General features: G+C 53.0%; 1 protein-coding gene across 2 annotated transcripts; it reads right to left on the bottom strand.

Moving 5' to 3' along the window:
• Nucleotides 1-889: 889 nt before the first annotated feature.
• On the bottom strand, nt 890-6,461 carry Cxxc1 (CXXC finger protein 1). 2 transcript variants are annotated; one of them, XM_076837030.2, is made up of 15 exons: nt 6,052-6,461; nt 5,220-5,338; nt 5,028-5,128; nt 4,510-4,745; nt 4,243-4,419; nt 3,817-3,843; nt 3,494-3,739; nt 3,210-3,329; nt 2,872-3,056; nt 2,367-2,574; nt 2,174-2,284; nt 1,984-2,033; nt 1,734-1,830; nt 1,379-1,531; nt 890-1,296 (listed from the first exon to the last, which is right to left on the bottom strand). In XM_076837030.2, exons 1-15 carry the CDS (start codon nt 6,331-6,333, stop codon nt 1,150-1,152), a joined length of 2,259 nt encoding a protein of 752 aa, XP_076693145.2. In that variant the 5' UTR covers nt 6,334-6,461; the 3' UTR covers nt 890-1,149. The 2 variants fall into 2 exon arrangements, with proteins under 2 accessions (XP_076693145.2, XP_076693146.2); XM_076837031.2 differs by having other exon boundaries at nt 3,222-3,329; nt 6,052-6,459.
• Between the last annotated feature and the right edge of the window lie 2,229 nt (nt 6,462-8,690).

The following is an 8,690-nucleotide window of genomic DNA, read 5'->3' as shown; positions in this document are numbered from 1 at the left end:
GCCCTTAGAGGGGAGACTCCCGCGCCTGCGCACTGAGGCTCCACAGCGGCGCGCGCCTTGTCGAGGATCTGCTGCGCCTGCGTACTGTTTCCAACTGCATCGAGCGCCCGGGTCAGAGGCTAGAGGGTCCTGCTGTGGCGTCTGCGGTCCTCGCTTCCCCTGCCGGCGCATCTTACCCACGCTGCCCATCCAGGTGGCGCCTGCGCACTATCCAGTTCTACCCTACGTGGGGCAGTGAACTGCTTGATTTGTGCCTGTGATCTCTTCCACAAGTAGTCCGCTGGGGAGGCGAAGCAACGGTTTGGGTTTGCGCGCTTCCTTTCCTAGGTGACACTTTCTTCACCACTCCCCGCGAACCTCTCCCCAGGGCCAGAGAGTTCTGCTTTCTCCGCCCCCGCCGACTCGCAGCTTCCTCCGCGGGAACCTAGGAAGGGGGCGGTGGCGCGCTGGGAGTGAGGGTGCGTCTCCTTCCCAAGAGCCACAGTGGGGAGAGCACTGTATGGGGTCCTGGCACAAGCACAAACAGTGGGCTCCGATGTAAACAGGTCCCCCAGGAGGGGCTTGGGTGGAGATGGCCTCTATGCGAGGCTGAACGTGCCTTTGGTCTGCTGAGTGTTACTTCCACAGAAGGACGGCCAGTCAGTACAGGGGATGGCTGCTGACTGGATACTACTGACCCCAGACTACAGGCTGACTGAGTAGGTCTTTGGGCTCAACCTTGGCAGGGCATATTCTCACAGCCCAAGGGAGCATAAAGTGTATGCCAACTGTATACTCACAGCCTACACATGTGCTGCAGCCCAGCCTGAGTACAGACATACCACCGCCCATCTTATCCAGGGGTTGGGAATGCAGTTGTAACTGGAACACACATGGAGACCATCAGAAGTTATCTGCTTGGTTCTTCAAAATTTTATTAACAAAACCAGGGGAGAAGGGAAGCAAGGGTGAGTAGACTCCACAGTCCCACCCAGGCACAGAAAATGGAGAGAGGGAAACTCTGAAACCCTTTAGGCAGTCAAAGGTGGATAGGCACAGGGAGAAAACTCAGGGACAATGGAAGAAACAAATAATGGAGAAATGGACAAAGGGGGATTCGGGGCCACTCCCCCAAATGGAATGCAGGGTGAGGGCTCTGAATCCGTAGGCTCAGCGGTCAGCACTGGAGCGCAGGTCGGTAGTGAGTGGGTCATGCTGGATGGTTTGGTGCAGCATCAGGGCCAGTAATCCTGCCCGGTTTGTCATGGCTGTGCGTACATTGCGCTCTTGTTCAAACAGCTCATCCAACTTGTACCACTGCAAGTGGGTGGAAGGTGCCATGAGAAGGGGAATCCCAAAGCCCCGCTTGACCCTAGCCACATCCATCACTGAAACCTACCACCCGTACACGCTCCAAGTCCACTTCAGCACGTCGCAGCTTCTCCCAGCAGTAATGGCGATTGCACTGGCGCTTCGGCAAGCGGCAGAAATCACCTGTGAGCTCAAAGACATCACGTACAAGGGGGCAACCGCATACCTCATCAGCTGGCACCTGCAGGAACACCAGAGTACAGATGAATAAGGATGGTGAGGAAGGGAGAGTGAAAAGAGGAAAGGGCAGCGATAAGACAAGGAAAGAGAAGGGAATGGAAGTTGTCATAGAAAGGAAGAAGGGCAGCTGATGAAGGAAAATATGGAAGTGAGACATTGAGGTAGAAAGGGGCAGAATGGAGGAAACTGAGGGAAAATCTTACTTTGGGATCCCGAGAGTGCTCAGGACATAGCACCTGGAGCCGCTTACAGTATGTTTTGCTCTGAGGATTATAGACATCACAGAAGAGTCTTGTGGCCCTGGTGGTTTATAGTAGAGAGAAGGTAATGGAGAGAGAGAAGAAAAGAGGCCCACCTATCCTTGCCCCTGCCCATTTCCTGCCCTGGCTCCACATGTTCTATTTCTGAGCCCACCCTTAATCCAGCCCCAACTCTTCATGGCACCTCACTCACCCTTCAATGCGTGTGGGGTACATGGACCCAAAGGACGTCTGGCTCTCATACTGGAAGGATGAGCACAAATGGAAGGAACTGTGGGTATGCGCTGCATGCCCTCCCAAGTCACCATCCAAACAACAAATCCATCCCCCATGGGCCCACTCATGTTCCCAAACCATCCATCCCCTCAGGTTGACACCCCAACCTTAGCATAGCAGCGCTCCATGTGGCGCAAGGCAACACGTGGGTTGATGGGGTGCCCACAGGAGACACAGAAGATCTGCAGGTCTGTGTCATCACTGTCGTTCTCATTGCTCTGCGGGATGTGAAAGGAATGATGAGACCAGGTGGAACTAGGTACTAAGCCATGTCCTACTGTATACCCCCTGCATCCTTACCTCTTCATCCTCGCGCACAGCCTGCTGCTTGGCACGAAGAATGATGGCCTCGAGCTCATGGAATCTGCGTTCCATTTCCTGAAGACGGGTGCGGGCACTCTGCTGCTCCCGGCGAATACGTTCAAGCAGCTTTTTGCCATGTTCTTCAGCAATGCAGGGGCTCTGCTGCCACTGCTGAATGCGCTGGGGAAGGATCTCATAGATGCGGCTGCAAGAGGGCAGTGGGTGGGGTATAGGCAGGGAAGATGGCAAACAGGTGGTCAAAGGATAGCAAATGGATGGGTGATGAAATGGTGAAAGGGGAAGTAAACAGGTGAATGGCTAATGCTACATGGATGAGCAGAAAGATAGGTTAATGGATGAGCAAATGGGTATATGGATAGGTGTGTGACTGACTGACCAAATGGTAAAAAGGTACTGGTAGATACACTGAAAATTCTAGTGATGCTCTATTCTGTACTTCTTACCTCCCTCCTCCCACCCCTCCATGCCAGGAAAGACTCACTTGGCAGCCAGTTTCATGCCACAGTCATCTGAGCAATACTTGGAGCCAGGCTGGGCAGCACGCACACAGCCAGGCCCCAGGCACTGCGGTAGTGATGCAGGATCCTTAGCATCAGCTCTCTCTGGGTGTTTCCATTTGTCCTTGTGTTTCTGCTTTTGCCGATGTCTCTTGTATCTCTCCTCCTTCTGTGGTTAAGACAGGTCAGGGGGGAATCTAAGTCAGCTTCAGGTCCTGTCTCCCCCTCCATTCTAGTCTTTTCTGGCTCTTATCCCACTTATCCCCTTATCTAATATTTCTGCCTCCCCACCCTACCCTCTACCTTCCCACAACCATTTTACCCTCTCCATCACCTTCTTCTCAGACTTCTTCTCCCGACGCTTCACATGCTTCACTTTCACTGCTCTTTTCCGTAGGGCAGGGTCGAGGAATGGGGACTCTTCTGTGTCACTCATCCAGGGCTGCAAGCAGGGCATGCACTGACCCTCTTGCCTCATTCCTGACAGCCCTATCACCTGCTTATTTCCCAATAACCTTATTTGCCCTCCACCTCCACTCTCCCCTTGGGAATCTCTCTGTTTCTAGAACTGCCATCCTCCCACCAAGGGAGGCTCCTGCTGCTCACTAGGCCATGGTCATCAAAGGCCCCTGCACAGAAGTCCTGGTACAGGTCAGGGTCCAGTGGTAGGTCTTCATCAGAAAGTGGCTCAGGTGTGGCTGTAGCCTCAGGTGGCTCCTTAACTGCTGATGATGCCACTGCCCCCTCATCTTCACGGATGCGCCCCAGCTTCTGTGATGGCTGTGGCGGCTGTTGAGTGGGTGGCGGCCGGCGGGGCCTTGGCAGGGACTCTGAAGGCGTCACCGGCGAGAGCTGCAGGGCAGAATCTCAGGACTGGCCCTGACCGCCCTGCCCGCATGCCCTGCCCCGCCCTGGGGGGCTGGACTCACCGAGGAAGGGAAGTACTTGTACGATTCCTGTGCCGGCAGGAGGAAGGCCCAGGTCAGCCCCAGGTAGACAGAGGGTGGCCCTGCCCTAACCCTCCCCCCTAGCCTTGCTTTGCCTCCCCAGACATATCTGCCACCATTTCTCTCACCACCAGAACAGGCTTAGCCCTGCCTATTGTACTCTGACATGCCTGACCACTTGCCAAAACTTGGCCCCCCCTACCCACCAAGATTTGGTGGGGTTCACTTGCCAGCCCAGCATACCTGTTCATGCAGCATTCATGTGGACATGCTAGGCCCTTTCCCACATGTCTGGATACAATCGGGCTCCATCCCATCTGGTCCCCCATTCCTAGCCTCAAACAGCCCTGCCTGTACCTCCCAGTCATGCACCCCCACTTGACCCTGTCCAGCTCTGTCCATGCTCACCCGGGCCCGCAGCTGGCACTGGCGCAGCCGGCACTTCTGCCGGATTTTGTTGGGCCCCCCAAACTTTTTCATGTCTCGGCAGAAGTCACAGTGGCCACAGTCCTCAGTGCGCCGGCATGCTTCACACTCCCCGCACATTCGAGCTGATCTTTTGATCTGCTGCTGCTGCTGGTGATGCTAGGAGACAGTGCCCAGAATAGAAATCAGGAACCTAGAAACAGCCATGATGGAACCACTGTACCCATCCTAACCACTGCAGCCACTCACCTGGCTGGGTGTGGCCACCAAGGGCTGTGGAGAAGATTTATGGGGCGAAGCAGAGCCCCGAGCAAGCATGGCCCCAACCCCTGTCCCGGACCCTGCCCGGCGCTGCAGGTCTGGATCTGGGACAGGTCTCTTGCGCCCTCCACCCTCATCCCGGGGCTCACTGCCGTCCCGTTCATTGCCGTCCCGCTCTCGAGACTTTTTGTGCCGATAGCGAATCTCCAGCTTAGGGTCCTTCTCTGTAGGACAGAAGGTTGGGCCAAGATGGATTAACAAGGAGTTAATCCTCTTTCTAGAACTATCCAATGTACCTGCTCTGCCCTCCTGCTTGAGGGCAGAGCTGCCCCTTCCTGTAGAATCTTCTATTACTGCTCTCAATGAAGCCTGCATTCCAGCTCAGCACAGACCAAGAGTCATATACCTACAGCCATATACCACGACTACCCATGAGCCTCCAGTCATGGTTCTTCCTCCTCCCTCAATGCCCAGCCGGCTTTCCCTGTCCATCCCGCCCTCCTCACCTCGGCATTCCCGACAGTACCACTCCCGGATGGCCTTGGCCATCTTCTCAGTGATCCGGATGCAGTCCCCATGGAACCACTCATTGCAGTTGTCACACCCGCTACAAAGATGGGCAGAGATGTGAGGGGCATGCCCTGACAGCCGCCCCTACTTCGCCAGGGCTCTGTCCCACCCACCTCTCCCTAGCTCACATCATGAAGCAGTTGATGTCCGGTTTGCGGCAGATACAGTAGATGGGCGCATTTTCCCCATTCTCCGACTTGCTGTCTTCTCCTGCGTCTGGAGGCTCTGGGTCTGAACCATCTCCCTCCTGTGGGGCACCCCCATTGTGGCAACTCCCAGCCCAGGGCCAGTGGCTCATCCCCCATTACAGCTCCATCCCGGCTCACCTCAGATGCCCACTCTGCCTAGGCTTCCTCCTGAGAGCTCTCCGCGGGGTTCCACCCGACGCCCCGCTGCTCTGCTTACACGTCTCGTCACTCAGCCCCAGACCTCCCCTCAGTCACCCGCTGACAGACGCACATCATTTTATCGCATTTCCCTAACAGCTCCTCACAAGCACCCTCTCACTTGCCAACAAACTGCCCCACCAAGGGTCTTCGCGGAACTCCATTCGGAGCTCTCCACAGACTCCGCAATAGCTCAGCGGCGGACTTGGCGTCGCGGTCCCCACGACACGGTCCCCAGCCCCGCTCACAGTTTCCACGTACTCCTGACAGACCGTCCGACCGGCTCACCACAAGCTCCTACCCCTCTGCCCAAGGAGCCCCGCCTCACGGTTTCCCACGGAACTGCCATCTGGAGTCCCCACTAAACTTCCACTACGGACCCCCGTGATGCCTCATCACAGAACTCCCAGGTGATTCACCCCACACCCCACCATTCTTCCCACAGACCCCCACCTTTCGGCCCACAGTCTCGCGGTTACTGCTCACCACAGAACCCCCATGCGTCTACCAGGGGCCACCAGTTACCAGCACCACGACCTGGACCGCCGAACCCCTCCCTCGACCCAGTACTCACCATGTTTCCGCTGCCGGCGCAGCCCCTCGTGACTCCAGCTAGCGACCAGCGAACCTGTACAAAACCGGCGGCGGCGTCCGCGGCGGTTGCAAAGGCGCCCACCGCTACTTCCGCTACGGTCGCGCCTCCCGGGCACCGTACTCTTATTGCGCACGACCAGTGCGACGGCTCAGTAGCAAACGAGTAAGTCGCCCTCCCAGAGCTCCCGAAACTCCCTCGAGCGCCGCCATCTTGGCTGTCGAGTCCGTACGGCAGCCGAGTCCGTACGTTCGCGGGAAACATGGTCGCGCCTATGTGAGGCTTTCCGGAGGACGTCGCCACCTTCTCCTTCGAGTCCGTACGGCGGACTCTTGGAATTACTCGACGTTATAGGCAATATGGCCACATCTACTTTGTGATTTCCATTCAGACGCCGACTTCTTGGAATCTGACTCCATAAGGGGGCCGACTCCGTACGTTCCCAGACGATATATGCCGGCGTCCTGGTCGTAGTTTCGCGGAGGGGGATGCCATCATGGCTGTCAATTCCGAACATCGACCGACTCTCCTGCCCGTCTGTTTACAGATACACACAGCTGCCTCCTGCGAACTACTGCTTGGATCAAGTCACGTTCGGTTCCCCTTCCACGTATGGCAGTGGGGCGCCGGCAGACTGTGCCTGGCCTAGGCGAAGCAAACTGGGATCCCCAGGTGTCTCCGACTTCACCTGCCTTCACCCGGCTCTCACTCCTGGCTGTTAACCAGGTTTGTCTGGCACGGCTCCACATTTATTTATAAATAATTCTTAAACTAATTTCAAATTTCGTTTTAGTTGTATAAGCGGCACAATAGCCTACCAGTATAGCACATCTTACGCAGCCATTTCGTGGTTTTGAACATGTAGAACTGAAGACATAACTAAAAGGGGTCTCTGAAGACTGCTGTCAGCCCTGGAGAACGTGGGTTCCCACAGCCGTCGGGTCCTCCGGGATTCCAGCCTCAAGAAAAGTTTAATTTAAACTTTTAACCGTTTCAATTTAGGCGCTGACACCATTGGAGTAATAAATTACGTGGAAATGAACTTTCATGCGTATCACCGCTTCTTTCAATGAAAGTTTAATATAAATTAACAACAACCAAGTTGCTGCAACCTCCTTCGTGTATTTTTTTTAAAAAAAATAAATAATTCGGGCTGGGGTTGTGACTCAGCGGTAGAGCGCCGGCCTAGCAGGGCGGGGCCTGGGTTCCATCCTCAGCACCACATAAAAATAAAGGCATTGTGTTGTGTTCATCTACACCTAAAAAATAAATATTAAAAAAAAATCTATAAAACCAGATCTCTTGTCGCCATTCATGAGTCCCTTATTCTGGGCAACCAGAATCCTTGTCTCCTGGGTAGCTATCCTCATTCTCAAATAAACTCCTTTTCTTACACACTCTTGTGAAATTCTGTTTTAGGTGACAAAACATTTCCAAGTATTATTGTAAATAAAATTGCAATGAAGATTTGTGTATGTGCGCGCACATGTGCACACGCACTGTGTTAGCACTATGTGAGAGTGAGACAACACGCACTCGCTCCTGGATTGAACCCAGGAGCTTTAGAGCTATATCCCCAGCCCTTTTTATTTTATTTTTATTTTGACACAGGATCTTGCTAAGTTACCCAGGCAGCCCTCCAACTTACCATCCTCCTGCCCCAGACTCCTGAGTTTCTGGTATAACAGGCCTGTGCCACTGTGTGCTGTGCCAGGAACGTTCTTCAGCACTTATGATCATGTTTATTCTGATTATTTCCTTAAAGATTATGAAAATAAATGGAAAAATTATCATGAAAGTAAAACCAAGGGAAAATCTGAATAAACTCTAGCTTTGTTTATAGTTACTTGCCAAACACCAATTATCAATTACTTGATAAACACCAATTTTAGAAATGACTTAAACAATATGTTCTCATTAACATTTCTATAGATAAACCCTCTGATATTTTGGTCAGGTAGTAATGGTTGTTTAAGTTGTTTTCAGAAACTTGGAGGCCACTGTTTTCTAAAACTGGTTGAAACCACTGACCCTTTACTTGGGCCTGCACAAGTGTCCACTGGGTAACATTTTGCAGAATGACATATGCATGTCTCAAGCTGCTGCCTGGAATGTGAACTTTGGTTACCTCTGATATTGTACATGGATGCACTGCATGATGAAATTAGAACCAATACTATAGCACTAGAATTCACAAAAAGAGCTCAATTATAGGTTGGCCAACCAGGAGACAAGAGGCACACACTCAAATCTACACCCCCATCAGCCAGTGAAGAGGATTTTTAAGGGTTTGGGGAATTAAGGGGGCCACTGATGCCTTGGGTCTAGATTGAGCACAGTGTCTTTTTCTTGGGTTTTACTAGTTTAGTTCTAGATTGTGATTTTATGGTCAGAGCCGCTTGCTATTGATTTTGGTTCATGTAGCTCCCAGTTTTGAATCTAAGTTTCCATTGGTTTGGGCTCTTAGTCCTGTCTAGCTCAGGAGACATCCTTAAGTCAGACTTGAAGATGACTCTTAGGATACCATGTTCTGAAAAAACACAACAGTTAGGAATCAGGAAGTTACCATTGAAGTATGGAGCAGGAAGTCGTGGCCTACCAACCAAGGGTTGTGATAAAGG

This window comes from Callospermophilus lateralis, chromosome 17 (genome assembly GCF_048772815.1).
Source record: "Callospermophilus lateralis isolate mCalLat2 chromosome 17, mCalLat2.hap1, whole genome shotgun sequence".
Classification (NCBI taxonomy): domain Eukaryota; kingdom Metazoa; phylum Chordata; class Mammalia; order Rodentia; family Sciuridae; genus Callospermophilus; species Callospermophilus lateralis.
Note: the sequence above shows the minus strand (reverse complement) of the source record. Positions and strands in the feature narration are given on the sequence as shown.

Coding starts and splice junctions, on each gene's coding strand:
- Cxxc1 (XM_076837030.2), bottom strand. CDS start 6,333: ATGTTTCCCGCGAACGTACGGACTCGGCTGCCGTACGGACTCGACAGC. Junction 4,746..5,027: donor GTACTGTCGGGAATGCCGAG/GTGAGGAGGGCG, acceptor TCTGTCCTACAG/AGAAGGACCCTAAGCTGGAG. Junction 3,740..3,816: donor ACAAGTACTTCCCTTCCTCG/GTGAGTCCAGCC, acceptor TCTGCCCTGCAG/CTCTCGCCGGTGACGCCTTC.